Source organism: Parambassis ranga, chromosome 6, assembly GCF_900634625.1.
Source record: "Parambassis ranga chromosome 6, fParRan2.1, whole genome shotgun sequence".
NCBI classification, from domain to species: domain Eukaryota; kingdom Metazoa; phylum Chordata; class Actinopteri; family Ambassidae; genus Parambassis; species Parambassis ranga.
In genome coordinates this window covers 6,296,785-6,318,233 of record NC_041027.1, presented here as the reverse complement: position 1 = coordinate 6,318,233, position 21,449 = coordinate 6,296,785, and the positions used below count along the sequence as shown (strand labels likewise).

Sequence of the window (21,449 nt, the reverse complement as noted above, 5' to 3'; positions counted from 1 at the left end):
ATTAAAGAATTATATCTTGAATTAACACAAAACAGAGGCATTGCGGTTAGTGTAAAGAGACTTCTGCAAAATGCACCTATAGAGCAAACAAACACAAACACACACACACAAAGGGAGCATTTCCTCCTTAATCATAGCATTTTGCCATTACGAAGAACGTAATTGCAGTATAAGAAGCAAACTGTTGGTAATCATGCAGAGGGTTTGGCTCTGGTGTTGGATAATTAGGTTGGCTGTGTGCGCCTCACTAATCACAGGGACATTTAATGGAAGCGTTGGGTGAAGGACTAAAACAACTACATTTAGCAGTAATAAATTCACTGATCATTCATTCAGCACTCTCTGTTGCCTCTCTCTTACTCATTATCCGTTTATGTTGTTATACAATGTCTTCCCCCTGTGATTATTCATCATCAAAATAGAACTTTAAATACCAGATCAATGTGAAGCACAAACAATGCCTTCAAAATATTTATCGCTTGTCTTTTTACTTCAGGGAATCCCCTAACTGACCCCTAATGCTTCCAACATCAGACTCTTTAATATATACTGTGCAGATTCCTGACACGATAAGGGACAGCCATCTTAAAAGACCATCGGCTGTTACTCATTTAGCCACGATTAAGAGCAGTTGCTTGTGGGGCTGGCTACATAGATGACCTCTCTCTGTTGTACAGTGTACCCTTGAAAATGACTCACACACACATACAAAAGCTTTCCTCTCTAGCCAATTTGAAATTGCTCCTGGCAATGTCATTCGCTCTACCTTTAGCACCTAATAACAGGGCCAGCTACATGATCTAACAGGCTTACTTAAAAGAAAAACATATGGTACAGCATGTATTATATTCATTCTAAAACATGTAGTCATGTAATGTGGCTGCAACCATTAACCTTTTCAGTCAACACTTTTCTGTCCTATTTTCAAAGAATAAATTGAATGGTGCTATACACTTTTCACGTCTCAAGGTATCCATTGAGATATGAAAAGCCTCCACTGCACATATCCAAAAAAAGAAAAAGAAATGCCCCATGGTCACATGTCTTATAACTATTAAAAGTATAATAGGAGTAAATTTGGAATAGAAGAACCTTGAACCTATCCCATATTAGAAGGTTTAAATTATCCAGCATTACAAGTACTTGGGTATCTGCTTAAGTAACAGACTGGACTGGAGGATCAAGACTGATGCTGATTACAAGCAGATGAATGAGCAGAAACTCTGTTCTGATAATACTGAGATGTCAATATACTGGAGGTCTTCTTTTTGGTGGTGCCACCTAATGGGCTGTGATCTGCAGAGGGAGCAGTCGGAGCCAGAGATGACAGCAGGATCAATAAACTCATTAGCATAGCAACTGTCATTGCAAAAATCCTGGACATCCTATCTTCCCATCTTTCTTCCCATCTTCTCGTCTGTTGGTGTAAAGACTGCAGTGTGGTTACAATTTGATCCCTAGGATCATCCCATGTTGATAATGTTGGAACAACTAAAAACTCATAGACATAGAAATTTGCACAATCTATTCACAGTATGCATGTGTCAGCACAGGCTGTAGATAGGTTCAAATCTAAACAGCAGTTAGCATCCAATTTAAATAGGTGCCATCATAATTACTGCTAGTAAATATGAGTAAAATACAAAGGAAGTAAAAGCATAAACCAAATGTGTGCTATGTGGACATGGGGCAGAGTAGCAGGTAAGTGTCTGCAGGCATACTGAAGTGGAAGTATGCTTGCATGTTATTAATGTCCCATCAAACAACACCTTAATGGACAAGGTCACATCACCTCTTTGCAGCCACGGCAGTAAAAGTGATTAGAAGACTGAAGATTCACATTCCTCAAATAAATATTTCTCTGGTTCTTGAGGTTTTAATTGCCTGAAGGTCAGACAGCAGAGTTCAAGCAGCCTTTAAACCCCATTAATCATCAGATAAACAGGGGCACCATTTTATCAAATAACTGATGGCTTCTGGGTGTATGTGATTTTGCAGCTTAACTGAGCAGAACGAGAACTGCTACCATTTTACCAGTTTCAAAAATTATGCTATTAGCCCTTGACTGTTAATGCAAACACAAATCACAGTTAAAGTGTGCAGCTCATATTACTTTGCCTTCTACTATATTATGGTCATTGCAAGAGCAGAACAATAATGGCTACACAATCTCTAGAAAATGATGTTTCTCTTTCTTTCAAATCTATTTTTTATAGCGCAGCATTTAAAGCATCTGTTGATGTATAGCAGTTCAGACTGTTTAGACAGCAACACAGCTTCAAAGTTGTTCTGTAGTAACTTGCTGCTGCCTTTGTCTTTGTCTCAGCAGGAGGGAAGGGGGGGGGGGGCTGAGAGGATGAAGGTGAGGTGCAGAGAGGGAGAGAGATGGATGGAGACCAGGAAGGAGGCGACAGACGTGGACAATGCAGGGGTGGCTCAGGCTGTTGAGAGCTGGAAACAGTGGCAGATGCATTAGCAGCGACATCTCCATCCCTGCTGATGGCTGACTCCCTCTGTCACACACAGACACACACAGACACACACGCAGTGACACATGTGTCTAAGTTGATTGAAGCCAGCGGTTTGGCTTCACACCAGGCACAGGGGGTAATGACTGTCACCCCTTTTTTCCCCATCAGCCCCCTGCCTTAATCAGCACACACACACACTTTATCATACTTGTACACACACATACATATACACATATATACATCTCCTATTCTCACCCCTGCTCCCGACTGCGCTGTCCTGCTCTCTAAAATGTCAGGCTGGCAGGGGGTTGTGTGGGGTTCCTCTGGAGAGCAATAAAAGCTGATTGGAGTTAAAACAGTTGGTCAGGCCTCCCCGCCCCAGCATCTGTTGGATTACAGTCAGCCAACCTGTCATCTGTGAAATGAAGGCTAGTGCAGGAGAAGAGGCGAAAGACCACATGAGGGGACAGACAGACAGAACAAGAGATAGAATGGGATGTGTGAGACAGGACCAAAAATGGAGGGGATGGTAGGAAAATGTGTAAATGAATATGACATGTATAGAAAAAATGTGCACATGTAAGGGAAGAAAAGGAAAAATGAACAGAAAGACAAAAGCAGGGATGGTGAGGGGTCAGACAGAGGGACAGACAGACACAAGTGACCTTTAGATGAATCATCTTATCTCTCTGTCCTCATGTATCACTGCCTCTTAGTGCTATGGGGGGTAAAAGCAATCCCTTTGACCTCCCCCACTCCTGCCCCCTATACCTTCTTTACTGCTCCATCCCACCTCCCCACTCTCCTGGCCTCTCTCTGTCACCCACTGCTGAATCCACCCAATGTCTCCACCTGCTACGTCCCCCCTGAGGGAATCATTTTCACTCTAACAACTTCAATTAACCTTACACCTTCGCACACACACCACCTATACCATGTCAGCACACATCTCCCCTCCCATATCAATCACTGATGTTAAGGTCACTGGATCAGGAGACAGAAACTTCACATAGCTTCTCCAGTGACATGTAAAAGAACGTGAGGCTACCTGCCGCAGTCCACAATGCCTGTGCAGATGGTATCCTTAAACAAATAACAGCGTCACTGTCATAAATCCTATGAAATAATTAGAGCTTGGACAGCCAAAGGAAATGTATTTAATTTCATGCTTGAAGTACATTTTATTTTGTGCTCTACAAAAACTTTTGGAGGTCATGATGCTTCAATGAGACAAGCAGAGTACATGTTTTAGAGCAAAAATAATAACGTTATATTCACACACTTCCAGAATCCAGAATTGCTTGACATTGAAACTGAAAAAAAGAAAATCTGAGGCCCTGTTTTTTAATCTTAAAAGTGCCAAATGAAATAAGGAAGTATAATGAGAAGTACACTTTGATAAAATGATCACCTGATCTCTCTCTTTCTCTCTCTCACACACACACACCCACACCACACCCGCAGTGAACAGCTTCCAAGGTCTTTGGTCTGCCATTTAAAAGAAGCTTGTGCGTTTCTATACATATGGCAAGCACATAGCCTATGTTTGTGCACAGTTATGTGCATGTGGATGTGCTTTGCAGAATTACAGACTGGTAAGCGTGAGGTTAAATCCATACAGATGTTCAGACTTGGCTGGTGCATGAATGCCTGCAGGCGTGAAAGTCATATCTGTGCTTCCACTCGTTTTCATCATCATTTAGCAGCTCTATAACAATGCCAGGCTGCTGTTTAGGCTGCGTTGTCCAAAAACTAACAAGTGCCAACATTGTAAGTGAAGTGCTTTAATGTGCTGTAATGATGAGAGCAGGGATGTCTTCAATATTCATAGTACACTAAGAGAATAATGATACACCATATTGATTCCAAACCTCTGTTTATCCAGCTGGTTTCTAGCACTACTGTTTATACTTTCATTAATAAATTTGAGACTGCACACATGAGAATTAAGCCTGCTTGATCATGGCTTCAATTAGCACCTGATAAGGACCTGGGGATAAGAACTGATTTCACATCTGATCATAATAATTTGCTCTATGAAGAAATTAAACAAAGCACACTCAATTCAATATACTCATAAAACACATGTAAATGTATGCACGCACACACAACCTTTAATCCTGTACAAAAACACATCCAATCACTCTACAACTGCCACATCCTTTTCCACAGCCAGCAGAGCTCTCCCTGGGCTTATCAGTGCATAATTGGTGTTGATTGGTGTATTATTGCTCTGGTTAATCTGCCTGTGGGTGGCTAATAAAGGAACTCCATCAGGGATGTTATCAGTCTTAGGCAGAAGGTGTGCGTGTAGTGAAAGTGGAAGCCAGGAAAATAAAGAAGAGAGGGAGGGAATGGGGGGGAAATATGTGAAGGAGAGAAAGGTGAGAAGTGATTGTTTGGGAGGTGGATAAAGAATGTTTGATTGAAGGAAAGAGACTGCAAATTAGCAAAGGAGAAATCAGAAATCAGACACAATTGTTGGCTAAAATTAGGTTCAAGTTGTGTCTGTCTGAGGTGAAATAAGGTAACATCAATGAGCTGGATGCTGTAGAGTTGTGAATGTAATGTCACTCCCTGGAGAATCCTTTTATGATTGATGTGGCCTTGTTCCTCTGCCTCAGTTCTATTTCTAAACACAGGCTGGAGGAGGAAGAGGAAGCTGCAGCGATGTGATTAGATTCCTCTCTATTACAGCAGCAGGCTGAGACAGGTATCACCCACAGCAGACAGCCCTCAGTCCCAATGCCCTGTGCAATAACAGTATGTTGGCAACTGACCCTGTGGTGCAAGAAAGGTGAACCCAACATAAGAAACTAGTGTTTCTGTGCCCCACTGGGAGGGCTAGCTGTGATTGAGTTGGTACATGCTCCAGAGACTACTGAAAGTGGCGATGGAGGCAAGGAGACCAGCAATTCAGCAGGAAGGACAGGAATAAGTTAGTTATGGAGTCTAAGAAAGTTTGGAGTGCATCGCCGCAGACTAACTGAGGACATTAAACACAAGGAGATGAAGTATGATGTTGCACACATGAAATGAAACTTCATCTGTCTCCAGCAGTGTCTAACACTGTCGCACACAGCAGCACCTAAATGCATTTCAGTTCATTACTTTTCAAGCCAAAGACCATGTGATGGATGCTTTTTAAAGTGAACAACTGGGACTGCAATGCAAGGAGAACTGGCCCGGGGGCCAATTATGAGGGGGTAATTCTGTTACCTTTGATTCAGTACAGCATTGTACATTGTCAGGATGGGATGGTCTTCCTAACAACTGTGAGATACTAGATGTCTTCTTCAGCTTTGGTGGACTAAGATCACAAAAACCATGTCTGTATATTTATACTAGTACTTTTCTTAAGCTAATACTTATTTCTACTTCACTACATTTATTTGACAACTTAACTCACCTGCATGCTGAATAATAAAACAACATAACAGGCGCATTAATGTGCATTGTTGTTCTTCTACTTAATACCATGTTTGATGTAAGATGTTGTTGGACAACTTCAGAATGCACTATAAGATCCACTCTGCACAATACTGACAGTCTTCACATTACCACTCTTTTATAGTGAACATGCTCGAAGTGTAGATTAAGTTCAAGAGGAGACGTAAAAACACAGAGAAGAGCTTGGAGCTTGTTTTACTGCCTTTATGATAGCACTTCCTGCTGGTGAGCTGCTGGTACTGAGCCAGTGATGGAAACTAAAAAAATACAATACATGATACAATGTGAATGGGAGAAACAGTAAAATTATAATAATAAAAAAATAATACCCATGTTAGTTTATATATACCTAGTTTTCTTTGTGTATGATCATGAGTACTGGTGTGCACATATACCATATACATATTTTCCTCTGAAGTATCCTATAATTCTGGTATTCATCTGACTGAAAACCAACTGCCTGGCACAGTTCACTCCATCAAATCCTGTAAATGCACACACCATGTACTAAACAGTTTAGCTGGTGCAGCCAGTGTCTTGCTCATGCCTAATAAAATCTAGTACAGCAGGAAGTGAGGAATGACTGCTAACTTTCCACCCATAGTGATTTACAGCTAAACAATCTAAACCACCTTCAGAGCCCATCAGAGGAGAGGGTTGTAATAATGTTTAAGTTGCTCAGGTTGACTGTCTAAACTGACTCAGAACGTTTCTTCAAATTGGCTGAAAATATGGAGTATAATAGCTGGAGAAGGCCAGTTATTTTTAAATGCCCTATGCAAATACCCTATCCACCTGCCGAAGTTCTCTGATGTCACTGTGGTGGTGGGGTGTATTAGAGGTGGACAAGAGTTGGAGTACAGGTGCCTGGTGGAGAACTTTGTGGAGTGGTCCAGCAGGAATCATCTGCTCCTAAATGTCAGAAAGACCAAAGAGATGGCCGTTGACTTTAGAAAGACCAGAACTGCAATCAGACCTATTAAGGGGGAGTGGAGGTAGAGACAGCCAAAAACTATAAGTAGGCCTACTTTGGTGTCCACTTAACTGTAGCCCACCAAGTTGCTTTTCCCTCTGAGCTAATCAGACTCAATAAGATAAGATAAAACTTTATTAATCCCGAACGAAATTCTTGTGCCAGAGGTATCAAGTTACATTAAATGCAGTTAAGTACAGAGTATAAGAGTATAAGTGTCACTATAATCCAAATCAGAGTACAGTACGCAGTATGAGCACAATATATGTTACATGGATACAAATCTGGAGCTATAAGGTGCTAAGTAAACATAAATATAGACCAGTGGAGGGAATGACAGTGATGCCTGACATGATTATCTAGCTCAAATACAGCAGGACTTTAACTTCTCATGGAGGATCTTGAGAGTTGAATGTTCATATGATTTGACCTTCATTTGCGTGTTAAGAATGTATGATGAACTAACAGTACTTGAATATTGCTCAAAGCTGGAGAGTCCAGGGCAGAAGTATTTGTCGTTGGTGCCTCGGTGATGATTCAGGACAATAAAAAGTGAGCAGGCTTTTGTACGCCTTTGTGCTACAGCTGAATGAGTTTTATCTGACAACAAAATTCCACTGATAACTTATTCAAATGGTTCGTCGCATGGCTGAAGGTTGGGGTTGCCCAGCGTGTAGTAACCTAGACGAGGCAGTAGGTGGCGCAAAATGCTGCTGAACTGATCGGACCATTCATTCAAGCCCCCATCACTGCAGTCACCATTGAGTAATTCAGATAAAACACAATGTAAGACTGAAATGCTGCTATTCCACTGAGGGTTACACAACTTTAAACTCCGAGCCATGTTGTCTATGTTACGAAATCTCCATGATACACGTGGATTTTTACGCACGCCGTGCCCATCCAGCAGCCCCATTCATGAAATGACTTCCCTAACTCATCCGATGCGTTTTGTATTGTATAAATGTAGACGATCGATGAGAGGAAGTGACAGGCTACTCCGTTGCTCATCCTCTCCGTCAGCCCTGAACTGCACCTCTGCTGTCTGTCAGTTGTCTCCTGCTGATTACGCGGTGCGCAGATGGCCAGACTCTCTGAACAAAATCCACGGTTTGGAAAACGGTCACGCTCTCTCTGTCTGGAAATATATATAAAAGAGAAGTTGGCCTAGTCACAGGCGGTGCGCGCTTGCAGCAGGCCCCGGTACCGCATCCTGTCGCTTACGTGACTCTTACCACGCTCAGTTACCACATTACCGTGCAGCCTCATTAGTATGTGCGCACGTAACGTGCACGGAGGAGGCTGTCTTTAAATAGCGGGGGACCGCCCTCTGAGCAGCAGCACTTCTTCTGCGGAAGAGCGGCGGAGCAGACACATTCCAGCTCGTGTTCACGTTTTAACTGAGACCTTCGAGGTAAGAAAGCCTCCACAGCACTGATCATTCACGGTAAGCCTATACCTGTTCTTTGAATGAAAGTAAAGGGAACCGGTCAGTCACATTTTAGAATGGCACCGAGGGGCGTGTCGGTGTTCAATAATAGCCTACTGGTGATTGGTTGCTCTGCCTTATGCGGTATTTTTTGTAAGAAAGATGTCTTTTTATTTGTGGGCACAGCAACAGGCTGTTTGTCTGTAAGTTTCTGGTTTCTACTTGTTGCGTAATGCTCACCAGGATATGGAGAAATGTTGGCAACTTTCAATATGGATTACTGTTATATTTACGCGTTTAAAAAGCAGCAAGAAAGAAAAACAACTATTATATGTTACAGCTATAATTACAGCGTCTGTCCTTGTGACTGCAGCGGATGTGTTGATGTAATAATACGCAGCGTTTACGCAGGCCCTGTGGAGACGCTTCATCCAGACAGCAGTCTTGGCCATAAATGATACCCGTACAGAAAATGCTGAGCAGTGCCAGCCTATATAATTAGCAGATCTAAGTGATCTAAGTCTTTTTTTAAATAAATAAAATATGAATCTTTTATAGCCCTTTTAGTAGATGAATCAAGACTCTTGGCACAGAGTTGTGGATAAATATTTGCCAGTTGCAGAGAATACACAGGATGACTACTTGCTATGTATGTAGTCTGGATAGGTTTCCCTGGGGTTAGGTTCCTAAAGTAGAATTTAGGATTAAATAATTTTTGAAGACGCAGATAAACGTTTAGTCTAGCTGTAGTCTGAAACTAAGTGGTGCAAGAATGTGAAATATGAGACCCTGAACCACAGCTGTGATACTTGACACCCATCAGCCTCTGTAACTCTTTCATGGTGATTGAATTAATCATCATAATATACAAATAACGTTTCAAGAACACAAAGTAGATTTAGTTGCTCAGTTTTGTGTAGCAGCTACTAAATTCTCATAAACTAAAGCCTGACACAAAACATCTAGCTGCCTCTCTCTTTCCGTCTCCAACTATGTTGCATTAAGTTCTTTCAGCTGCTAATAATCTCACATGTAATCCTCATTCAGTCATGCTGCTAAGGAAATAATGCAATGAATATTTCAGCAGTAAAGAACTCTGACCTGTGCAGAAAACATGCAGTAATCCTGAATTATAAGCTAACAAAGGGCCCTGTAGTAGGGAGCATGTTTGCAGTAAGCCTTCAGCCTATCTCTGAAGGAGAGATGATTGGATAATGGGATTTTAGATATAACTGTCTCACTTGACATATCCTACTGTTGTGTGCAAACTCCCCTTGTGGAGGTCTTAAGTTTCCTCTTTTGGAGGTGTTAAAGTGTATTAATTCAGTCAAGTTCTCCACTACGTGCTTGTCTGCACATCACAGGGGTGAACCAGCCTAGTCATGCTGCTGATGTAAACGTGACTACTCAGCCATGCCAGCCCAGTTAGGAAACACAAGCAGCAGCATGTGACGTCAGCTGGGGATGGTCCCTGCTGCAGTACTTTCCCTGGCAGTGGTTGCCATGGAGATTAGAAGAGGAGATGTGAAACTCCGTCTGTAAATTACGACAGGACAGGGATAGCCTTGTAATAATGAAACACAGCAGGGTAATGAAACTTTCCCTTTTCCTCTTAAGTATGAAATAAAATGACTCAATCATTGTGGGGTTGTGAAAGCAGCCACGTGTGTGTGGACCACATTTCTCACTCAACTTTTACCCGCTTCTACCTCTTATTTTTTGTAACCCTTCCCTCTCTTTCTCTCTGGTGTTTGGCCTCTGTGTAATTTGTTTCTGTATCCTTCACTTTCTTTTCGCAGATGTCCACCAAGGAGAAGCTCATCGGCCACGTGATGAAGGAGGAGCCTGTTGGCAGCAGGTGCAAGGTGACGGTGGTCGGTGTGGGCATGGTGGGCATGGCCTCCGCCATCAGTGTACTGCTCAAGGTAAGAGGAAGGAACTATAGATAAAACCTTAAAGTATTTAGCCTAACACATGTGAATCACTACATGAATATAATAAGGTGCTGAGAAGAGAGAACTTTGGTTTGATTATGACTCGTGTAAATGTGTATAATTAGGACTTGTGTGATGAGCTGGCCCTGGTTGATGTGATGGAGGACAAGCTGAAGGGCGAGGCCATGGACCTGCAGCACGGATCACTTTTCCTCAAGACGCACAAGATTGTGGCTGACAAAGGTGAGGGCGCACAAAATAAGTGTGTCCTGTGCCCCTCACTGAATAACCCTCACTGAAACCTTCCTTGTGTCCATTTGTCAGACTACAGTGTGACAGCCAACTCCAAGGTGGTAGTTGTGACTGCTGGTGCCCGTCAGCAGGAGGGCGAGAGCCGTCTGAACCTGGTGCAGCGCAACGTGAACATCTTTAAGTTTATCATCCCCAACATCGTCAAGTACAGCCCCAACTGCATCCTGTTGGTGGTTTCTAACCCAGGTTAGAGAAGGGGGTGTAAGTAGGGGGAAGTGATGAAAGAACGTGGGAAGTTGTGCAACTCATTGATTCATTCTGCACCCTCCCAGTGGACATCCTGACTTACGTGGCCTGGAAGCTGAGTGGCTTCCCTCGTCACCGTGTGATTGGCTCAGGCACTAACCTGGACTCTGCCCGTTTCCGCCACATCATGGGCGAAAAGCTCCACCTCCACCCTTCCAGCTGCCACGGCTGGATCATCGGAGAGCATGGAGACTCCAGTGGTATGCAGCTTTGACTAAAAATAAAATCTCTGCTAGCCCTCTACTGTAACTGTCTGCTGGCCTTCGACCAATCTTGTTGCCCGGTTTATGTAACCATGGATGCAACCTAAGATTTGTGTATCTGTTTCTCACAGTGCCTGTTTGGAGTGGTGTGAATGTTGCTGGAGTTTCTCTTCAGGGCCTCAACCCACAGATGGGAGCTGAGGGCGACAGTGAGAACTGGAAGGCGGTGCATAAGATGGTGGTTGATGGGTGAGTATAATTTATCCACCAATGAGTTTGAATAGCCCTCTTATGTACCCAGCATGCAACGCTTTCTCTCTCATTTAATCTGCGAACCAATTAGCCATTTGAACACAGACCATCTGTCCAGCAGGATCCATAAACATGATGTTTCATTAAAGCACGTCTGTAGGGTTTAATGGGGTATAGCTGGAGTTACCTAGTAGCATAGGGATTTGAAAAAAAAAAAGCAGGCACTACTAAATCCAATGGAGCTTTTGAAGAATATGAGCCTGAAGACAAGCAGCTTGCCTCTCTGCCCCTGTGTTATGGTTTCACTAGACATGAAAACATAAAAATTCCACATTTTTACTGTAGCTATGGTATGGTGTGTTGCGAAAGCTGGGTCTTTAGAGGTCAGACGTGTACAAGACAATAGCCGGTTTATCAAGCTTTGTAAAGGTAGTGACAATGTCTCTGTGTGCCCTTCTGTAAGACGAGGTATCAAACAGATAATATAAAATAGAAAGCTGTTACATCTATGATGTGTCCTAACCTGGGTGACAACATGATTAGATTAACTTTTAGGACAGACTGTTGCACCCTGTGAAGGAGGGTAAGATGGCTACTTCAGAGCTGCCCAATGTTTCTGTATAAGACCTCCAAGCCTTGCCTTTGTCTTAAGCTTGTAAACATCAAGCCCAACACATCTGAAATAACAGAATACAGACTAAACAGTTCCCTGTAAGCACAGCATCCAGTTAGTTTAAGCTTCTGCCATTCTGACAAACAGCTGGATTCTTTACATAAAGAAGATGAAAGTATTAGAGGAAAACGGCAAGCATGACGTCTGACGTATTGTTTTCTCTTCAAATGCATGGCATCTTCTATAATTTCATATGTCTCCACTGCAGAGCCTATGAGGTTATCAAGCTGAAGGGCTACACTTCCTGGGCCATTGGTATGTCTGTGGCTGACCTAGTGGAAAGCATCATGAAGAACCTACACAAAGTGCACCCTGTGTCCACACTCGTCCAGGTGAGGAGACTGTAGGACATACATTTTAGTGTTGTTTTTTTAAAAAGTGTATTGTTGGATATATTATGCTTATTGTTCCCTTCCCTTCCTCTTCCTTCCCTTTTGTCATACAGGGCATGCATGGTGTGAAGGATGAGGTATTCCTGAGCATCCCATGTGTTCTGGGCAACAGCGGCCTGACAGATGTTATTCACATGACACTGAAGCCTGATGAGGAGAAGCAGCTGGTGAATAGTGCTGAGACCCTGTGGGGCGTACAGAAGGAGCTCACCCTGTAAAAAGCACTCCTCTGAATCCTCCAATCCCCTCCAATCACCACCAAACACTGTGTGGTCAAATCCCTCCTGCCTACCATACCTCCTCACGGCAACAGGCGAATGAGACCTCTGAATATCACAAAAAGGCCAACTGCTTGTAGCTTACAGCTCATTTTCCTTTTCCACCACTTTTTCCTGTCCCTTCATGACTGACTTCTCTGACCTTTAGCATCTGCAGTCAGCCTGTGCTGTACAGAGGGCATGTCCTTCTGCTGTCGTCTCTGTGCTAGAAGTATAAGGCCTGAGCATATTGTGCGTATATACTCTGTGTACTGTATGTTACTGTGTATTGTCGCTGCTTGTCCTGTACACTCCTTGGTCATAGTTTGTATTTATTCTGTGGTTGTTATCCGTTTCCACTTGGTAATCTGTTTATTTTTATTTTTGAAGTATAATAGAGACATTCCATTGTCTATAAGGAGAGCTTCCTATCCACATACTGTATGTTTAGAGACAACACTGCCAATTATGAATATCACTAGGCCACGTGTTCCTCTGATACCAAAGTACCTTATTGTTTCACTAAGGCAACATCACATGTACTGCTCTGCACTGAAGCCTTTAAAAACAAACCTTACCACAAGTGCACTGATATAAAATTTCAAATTTCAAAAAGGAAACATTTTTTGCAGTAATAAGAAGTAGCAAAATTAACATGTGATAAAGAGTAGCAGTGGCCTTGCCATAATGAAAAGTCAAAGGGAGCCAGTGGGAAAGAGCTAATGACCCGACAGTCCTGAGGGTGTCGTTCGGCTGCACACCATAAATACAAGGTTTTTGTATCGTACTCCACCTGACACTGGAAAAAGACATCTGAAATCAGTGATATTTATTATTGGTAATAATCTATTAACTAACTACATCAGATAAAATAGGATGTTGCTAATAAACTGTGTAGCCCATAAGACTTCAAAGAGAGCAATAACAGAGAGCCAGTGGGAAACTTGGATCATGACCTAGGATGAGGTTATTATAGATTTTAACAAAATGTTATTAGACTGTGCACCCCAAATGCCCTCAGAAGGCCTCATATTTATTTGTAATCCACCAGACTCTGGGGGGAAAAGTAAAACAAAAGAAATTTATTCTGTGACTTTTTAACTGTTAAGACCTATTTGTGTATCAGCGTTACTGACTTGCTAAGAAACTACCCGTCATGGCAGCTGGATATTGATTTTTATTTGCTGTAACGTCAAATAAATCTGCCAGGATAATGATACAAGTCTGTCCTTTGTTTTTTTTCCCTGTTTGTCATCCAACCTACCAAAAAGGCAGTTTGTATGTTTGCAGACTTGCTGACTCAGCTGCTCTCACTGCACAGCTGTGGGTCAGCCCGAGGTTAGATTAGGTTTTTCTGCAGGGCCTCAAAACGTAGCTTCTGTGTAACGCTGCTGTCACGAATATCGGTTCATAACAACATAAATGCAGGTATTATAGGGACAGTGACTAATGATCACAGGGATGGCCTATTTAATCAGATTGCTTTTATTTGTACTGAACTTTACATAAATCTACAGATATAAAAGAACAGGTTGTCTGTGGCTGAATTGAAAACAAGAAAACAAACAGATAATCTATCATACAATTCAAAGTGCATTTAGTAAAAAGCTAATTTAAGAGACCAAACCTTACATAAGTTAACTTTTTGATTAGTACAATAGTCATTTATTTTTTTTGTACCCTCTAATGCGCCTCTTTATTCACAAGCTTTGACTGAAAACCTAACCTTCTCAGGAGGACTGAGAATAAGTGGACAGTACAAGGAAAGCAAAAAGAAAACAGAAATTTCTTAATACCTTAGAAATTAATTATGACGAGACGCTGTACGGAGCGAATCATCTATACTGTATATAACGATTTACTAGTTAATGCAGTGAGTATATAATGAAGGGCAGACCTGAGCAGCTGACACAGTCAAAGAACCTCACTCACACATCATGAGACCTAATGTGGAAAAACATGTAGTAGTGTAGACAAGTGGCACAAGAGGTAAAATTTTAGCTCAATGGCCAACCATAAACAAGCCAGTTTAGGTCCACCGATTGCCACCGATTCTGCTGTATAAAAAGATACCCCTGTGACTCCAAGGCTAGTAAACATGAACCAAAACTCATACACATCAAATCCTGAGGCTGAACCCCTGTCCTTGCTGAAAAGTTGGCCCAGGTATTTTTATCAGAGCCATTCTTTTCATTATAAAGGGCATATGGGGCTCTACAAAGCCCCTCTCTCCTAGCCCCTATCATTTGTGCTTACTAGCCAAATGACTTTGTCTGGCAATGGGTGCCTAACAGAACCTGTGGGCTACTATGCAGCACAGCATGCTGTATGCATGTTAGTAGCCAAACTCATCTGTATGCCAATTCAGTTAACGAACAAACTGAGCAATTTGCATATGCTATACTCACAACTGATTTTTTTTTTTTTTTTTTTAACCAATATGGCCGGTGAGTTGAGCAGGTTTTCATGTCAACCATAGTACCTTATTCACATTGGAGACAATGTTTTTAAATATATTATGCCTGCGTCATGGTACTTGATCTCAAGGAGTGTTTGTATTTTTATGAAAATTCATATGAATGTGGCCACAATTTGACTTTACACAATTCTTCATAAATGTCTGCTGTGCTGTTCAGATTCTTTTAGAGTTTAAAAAAGGAACAGCTGGTTGAAATACAAGAAGACATTAAAAGAGAATAAAGAGCAGGGAAAAGAGGAGAATAAGAGAATGTAAAGAGATATGAATATTTCCAGGTAGTCAGTGTGGGTCAGTAGAGGTCACTAAGTCCAGCAGTCTTACGGGCTTTCTGCATGAGAGCGCGGAGCTGGAACTGCTTTCTAGACAGAAGTCGTACATGCTGTAACAGAAGAGAATCAGTCAAAAAAAGCTAAAATATCCATAATCCATAGTGTGTATTTATGTGTGCGGTGTGCCCACCTTGAGGAAAACTTCCAAGTCTATGACGCCCCTGCGGAGGGCTTCTCCCAAGTAGAAGATTGTGTCCTCAATTGCATTCTCTTCAGCATACAGGTTCAGGATCTGTTTGTACAGTGGAGCTGTGGGCACAATGACGTCATCAATATCATTGTTTTCTGACTGGTTCTCCATTTTCTCCAAGGCTTCACTCAGCTCCTCATCCTTTCTCTTCAGCAGCTCGATGTTTCTGTCAACCTCAGCCTGGTGAAACCACGAACATAAAAAAATGTAAACTGAAATATTGTTCCTTTATGTGGCAAGCTCACACATTTAAGCCTTTAAACTGAGGGCATCTCACCACTTCCTGGTCCAGTCTGGAAACCATCTCCTCCAGTTTTTGATGTCCCTTCTTCAGGTCCTCCTCTGTTCTTTTCAAAGCATCCAACTCTGCCTGAGCTCTGTCCATCTCCTCCTTCATCCTCCAGCGAAGCTTGTCACTGACAGCAGAAATCAGAGATGCACGGATGGTGTCCTCACCAATTGTGGCATCTCTGCCTGGGCCTTTAGAGGAAAAGATAAAGAAGTTGTGAGAGGCACTAAAATCATAACCTGAACAAGGATTTTTTTTTGTGCCAAGTTATACTGCATATCCATCCTTTGTCACAGAATTTAGAATAGACTTCTTGTCTCACGCACTATACTGAACAAGGAAACTTTTGCCATCACAGGTTTGCAGAGTCTACAACAAGCACCACAAATCTAAGGTAGGAGTGCCCACCACTTTATTATTTTACATTTTAAAGATTGTTGATACTGGGTGAAATTAAAGCGCTTCTGGTTTTTCAAATATCTTTATGTGCAAAACCGTTTACAGACTGCCAGCTCCTGGCAGTGTGAAATGACTGACAAGCGTCTTCAGAGTCAGGAAAGTCATGAGTCAGCATCACAAATGTCAGAGTTGACTCAGCCTGCAGGCACATTTGTTTCTTCTCCTTTACTAAATATAGGATTCTGCTAGCATGCTCTATCAGCATGCTAGTCACTGACCAGCATTTCACTGTTGGGTTGTAGACCTGTCTTTGTGAGGAGTTACTGTTTCCATCCTATATATAGCATTGTGCACTTCTGAAGTGTGGGTTGCATGGGGCAAGGAGGGACTGTTCCCTTTCTGTCCTGGTCCATCCTAGCCCTTGACCTTTAATTCACCCCACTCTAGTTACACTGATGACCTTTCATGAGTGCCTTGACATGCCACTGAAGTCACTCATAAGTTGAGAGAGTTTGAGTCAAAAGGTCAAGTGTATTCTTTCTGGGTTAACTAAAGACCATGGACTAGAGGCACATGATGTAAGGTGGATCTGGAGAGCCACAGGTCCTGATAGAATTCCTACATGAGTGCCTAAGGGCTGAACTGCTCAACTGAAGGAAGTTTTCACCTCAACCTAAAGTGTGTGGTTCATGAATACCTAAGACTGCCACCAGTGTTACCCATCTTCATACAGCCATTCACAACCACCATACACACACACCTTCCTACCATCTTTTCATTCTCCTGCTCTGTTGATGGCACTAACATTCAGGAATTATAACCATTTTCATACAAACCATGAGTTTTAGTGGCTCATATATAATGAAAAATAATTAGAAAAATAATGATTGCCTTTGAAAAGCCTTTGCAGTCAATGACTGACTGAAGCCTGGAATCTATGGATATGACCAAATGCTGAGTTTCCTCCCTTGAAATGCTTGTTTGTGGATCTTGCTGCCTCAGTCTTGTCTTCAATAAGTGAACAGGATGCTCTAAAGGGTTAAGAGTGACTGGCCAACAAAGAATGAATGAAACTCTTGGGTAGCTGTCATTATTCATTTGCAATATAAAGCAGCATCCTATAAGTTGTAGGCTGTTCCTTTCTGTCTCCATGACCTGGATAGTAAAGTCAGTTTTGTTGGATTTGATTTGATTTGTTGGACTGATGAAACAAGGATGAACCTGTACCAGGACGATCGCAAGAGATAAGTCAGATAAACTCAACCCAAGAGAGCTAGCTCCTAATTACTGAAGACAAGACAGCAGAAGGCAGGCCTTTACTGCAGCTGAACACAGCAGCATCTCAAGAGAGCATTTGGTCAGTTCCATGGGTTCTAGCCTTCAATCAGTCGTTGACTGCTTAGGATTTTAATCCAATTATTAAAGGCAATTACTTGTTTTCTAATCATTTTGCATTCTATTTGAGCCACCATGAGTATTGAGTTTTGACCCTTTGTCAAAACCCTTGAATTACACTGTACACTGTTCTAATATTTGTGAACATGACTGTCCATACAGGTATGAGAAATAATTCTCAGTTTTACATTTTAAAATCTTTGGAGACTGATCAAATATTTTTTTTTAAAGTTCACCTGCAAAGAAAAATAGTGTACCTAGTTACCAACAGTAATACATACCCACTGTGGAGACAGGAGTCTGGGTGGGGTAGTGTGTGGGCCCAGCAGTGGCTGGGTAAGAGTTTCCCCCTGGGTACTGGTAACCTGGGTAGCCTCTGAGAAAATACATAGTCATCAAGTAAATAAGTAAATACTTAACACCTAATTTTCTATTTTTACAAAATGTAAATACCTAACTTTAACTTGCAGCATTAAACAAGCTATATTCATTGAACCATTTGTACAGTGTTTCAAAAAATATTTTAATGTTAGATAAACCACAGAAGAAACAAAAAATACATTAAATGCATGTTAGTTGTGGAAGTGGGTTTAGATCTACCAGGAAAAACATCTTACCCAGAGTTAGGATTTGGACCATAGGGTGAGACTGCTGGCATGCCAGGCATGTAGGAAGCTGAGGCAGAAAAAAGAGAATACTGTCAGTTTAACCAGTGTGCTGCAGTTATCTCAGAGCACCACCTGGTGCTGAAATAAATGCATCACCACTGCACATATAAGAGTAATAATAAAATCTTTCCACTGCACTAATGTCTGTAAAATGATTTCTGAGATTCTAATGTGAAACTAACTAACTTACTGCTATTGTATGCAAAGGCTCTGTTCACCATGCTTTTACTAGCCTACTTACTATGCTGTTCCCAAAACAAAGTTAAACATCTTACTCACAATTTGGGGGTCCAGCAGCTTGAAAAGCTTGATAGGGGGCTTGTGTAGTGGGGCGAGAAAAGACAGGGGGCTCTTCTCCAAATACCACAATCATCACTTGAATCAGACCATACAGGTCTGACTGGGGCTGAAAGACATGCAATAAACACAATGTTAACTGACCAAGGCCACAAATTCATAATATGATCATACAAGTCATAGAGAATACAGTGGAGTTAAAGTTGCACTTCCCTTGTCCTTACAGGCATTTTGTGCTAGCTAACTTCTACGCACAACAACTTTAATCAGCTGAGAAGAGTGTCTGCACATGTTACAAATGTTATCCTTTTGCTTGTCCAATCATTTATAACCAGTTTGTTAGAGCAGTGGTCATTTGCTCTCCTGCATCACATTTGTCTGACACATTAGATTAACTGTAAATACACACAGGTTAGTATCAAACTTACATGCTTCCACTCATGTAGATAAGGAAGGTAGATCTTGCCATTGGCATCGATGTGCTTGCCAGTTTTAATCATCATGGCACTTGTTGGTTTGACAAAACATATGGGAGGGTTGTAGGGATAGGTGTCCAGCAGCCATAGACAGACTGGGATGTTGTAGACATTGCCTATGGGAAACACACACAAAATGTTGTATGGCTATTTTAAGTTAAAAAATACTCTTTTTTTCTTTCATTTTTTAACTAACCTCTGTAGCTCACAGGGACAGTCCCTGTCAGGCTCATCAGGTCTCTCGTGGAGCCATCATTAAACACTGAAAAACAATGAATATACCATCATATGAGCATGAAGCTTACAACTCATCACCTTGTCAATTCAGTATCATTTAATTTACCATAAGCATCCATAACTGGCTTCAAGTCCTTGTACTGGGAGATGACGTTAATTATCTCACGTACAGTCAGATCTCTGTATTTATATTGCTGAAAAACATAAATAAAAAGAGGAGACAATGTCAGCATCAGTAAACCCATCTCAACAGTTGACATCTTGGCTGAGTAAATAAACACAGTTATTTCAATGTATTTGTTCTGTGGTGGTCTGCTTAGATATTGAATGCTCCTTAAAAACACAATTTGTAGTTTCACTCATCACCCCAAAAAAATCAAAACACGGGCTGGCTTAGTATTAAATCCCTCAAGACGAATTTACAAAAATAGGACTAAATCAAGCAACTTAACTTCGGTTATTACTATTAATATTATTATTATTTTCCTGGTCCAACCATGATTTATCAGGACATTAACAACAAATTGGTATTCCCTTCATTGAAATATTATCCATCGAAAAGTACACAGGTCATTTCTAATATCATCAATCAATTTCCGTGTGAGCAACTAAAAACACAAACGGGCCCGAAACTGGTGATGTAATTCATGCCATTACAGAAGTCATGTTAACCAGTTAGCTAAGCTTGTAGGAACAGCACAACACAATGATTTGTATAACAGTAAAATGCATGCTAATAGCGAGCCTCAATAATTAAATCATGTTATGTTTTTTGACCGTTTTGAACTACACAACCCATTTCAGGAAATGTCAACCAACATTAGCTTACGTGCTACTGTTGAGACAGAAAGTGCCCATAGGCTTACCTTCAGCATTTTCTTTAGGCCACTTTCGTTGACGACTGCCATATTGCTTAACTGTTTCCTCTAATCGTCCTTATTAATGATATACTGAGAGAACAGCTGACTTTTAAGCCAGCTAAAGTGACAGCTAACGACAGCTAACGAGACTCCTGTAAAGGCTAGGCTAACGCTAGCCCAGCCCCGACCGACAACAGTTTAGACAACGGTTTTTATATGAAGAAACCTTCGATCTGGTATGACAAAAGTTTGAACAGCACCGCAATTGGGTAAAAAGACAGCGGATAAAATAGGCAGAGATAGCTGAATTAAGTTCAAAACCCCAAAAAGCAAATATCCGACGATCAACAACAGGAATTTCCGGCAGTCCTCCTGACTGCTTCCGTCTTGCGTACGACGTAATATACGCGTAGGCAAAGCGGTGAGTGTAATGTAGATGGCAGCAAGGGTTTGTTTGCTTATTGTTAATTTGTAAGAGGTCAGGTAATAGGCCTCCAACACAACAAACTAAAATTAAATTAGTAGATAAATCCTAAGATCTTGACTTTACGCATGCGCGTGTTATTCTTGTCATGTGATGCCATTGTTCTAGAGTTTAAGCAGGTAGTAGTACTAGTAATACTGAGCATAGTTCAGATGAATGGGTCTGGTGCTATTCTTATTGCAGCCACTAGGTGGTAGCAGTCAATCTGAATTGGCTACTAAAATTAAGACAGAATTATAGTTTGGAGTTGGTGACAATGTCATCCTGCTGTTCCTTATATCTTTATCATTGCCTTGACTCACAGTCATACAACATACAGTATACAATTTGTTGTTCATACTGCTGCTGCTCACAAAAAAGACTATCACAGACAATGATAAAAACTAGCTAAGAAACCATCTTTGGGTGTTAAGTTCATGTTTTGACCAGCAGACAGAAAGAGAAAATGTCTGAATCTACAGCTACAGCTGTTATGTGTCAGGATTTTAGCCTCACTCAGAGCTGCTGTTTCTTCTCATCATGTTTATTGGAAGAGTTACAGCAATGTGTTAATGATTCTTTTTGGAACTATTAGATAGAAAAACAACATTGACAGAGCCCATTGTGGTGTCTGATTATAGTTTACATTTAGCTGATAATACTTTTACTTGAATACTGTATATTCAAAGGTATTTACTCTATTATTATTTTAACTGTAGTAAACAATTTTCATCCCTTCATCTTTACATGTTAGCAATAGTTATGAGTCACTCTC

The 21,449-nt window shown here is 41.4% G+C and overlaps 2 protein-coding genes across 3 annotated transcripts; one reads left to right on the top strand and one right to left on the bottom strand.

Moving 5' to 3' along the window:
* The first annotated feature begins 8,205 nt into the window (after nucleotides 1–8,205).
* Nucleotides 8,206–13,811, top strand: ldha (lactate dehydrogenase A4). 2 transcript variants are annotated; one of them, XM_028407483.1, is made up of 8 exons: nucleotides 8,206–8,341; nucleotides 10,123–10,248; nucleotides 10,383–10,500; nucleotides 10,582–10,755; nucleotides 10,842–11,015; nucleotides 11,150–11,267; nucleotides 12,152–12,275; nucleotides 12,389–13,811. In XM_028407483.1, exons 2-8 carry the CDS (start codon nucleotides 10,123–10,125, stop codon nucleotides 12,551–12,553), a joined length of 999 nt encoding a protein of 332 aa, XP_028263284.1. In that variant the 5' UTR covers nucleotides 8,206–8,341; the 3' UTR covers nucleotides 12,554–13,811. The 2 variants fall into 2 exon arrangements, with proteins under 2 accessions (XP_028263284.1, XP_028263285.1); XM_028407484.1 differs by having other exon boundaries at nucleotides 8,277–8,308.
* A 474-nt stretch (nucleotides 13,812–14,285) lies between these two features.
* tsg101a (tumor susceptibility 101a) lies at nucleotides 14,286–20,596 on the bottom strand. Its single transcript, XM_028407482.1, has 10 exons — nucleotides 20,218–20,596; nucleotides 19,458–19,545; nucleotides 19,311–19,376; nucleotides 19,067–19,230; nucleotides 18,621–18,747; nucleotides 18,291–18,348; nucleotides 17,955–18,049; nucleotides 15,868–16,070; nucleotides 15,531–15,770; nucleotides 14,286–15,450 (listed from the first exon to the last, which is right to left on the bottom strand). Exons 1-10 carry the CDS (start codon nucleotides 20,257–20,259, stop codon nucleotides 15,361–15,363), a joined length of 1,173 nt encoding a protein of 390 aa, XP_028263283.1. The 5' UTR covers nucleotides 20,260–20,596; the 3' UTR covers nucleotides 14,286–15,360.
* Nucleotides 20,597–21,449: the final 853 nt, after the last annotated feature.

Excerpts from the sequence above, each read along its gene's own strand:
- ldha (XM_028407483.1), top strand. The coding sequence starts at position 10,123 with ATGTCCACCAAGGAGAAGCTCATCGGCCACGTGATGAAGGAGGAGCCT. Across the intron at positions 10,249-10,382 it reads CCATCAGTGTACTGCTCAAG|GACTTGTGTGATGAGCTGGC; the intron begins GTAAGAGGAAGG and ends GTGTATAATTAG. Across the intron at positions 11,268-12,151 it reads CATAAGATGGTGGTTGATGG|AGCCTATGAGGTTATCAAGC; the intron begins GTGAGTATAATT and ends TCTCCACTGCAG.
- tsg101a (XM_028407482.1), bottom strand. The coding sequence starts at position 20,259 with ATGGCAGTCGTCAACGAAAGTGGCCTAAAGAAAATGCTGAAG. Across the intron at positions 18,050-18,290 it reads GGTCCAAATCCTAACTCTGG|AGGCTACCCAGGTTACCAGT; the intron begins GTAAGATGTTTT and ends GTATTTTCTCAG. Across the intron at positions 15,451-15,530 it reads ACTTGGAAGTTTTCCTCAAG|CATGTACGACTTCTGTCTAG; the intron begins GTGGGCACACCG and ends CTTCTGTTACAG.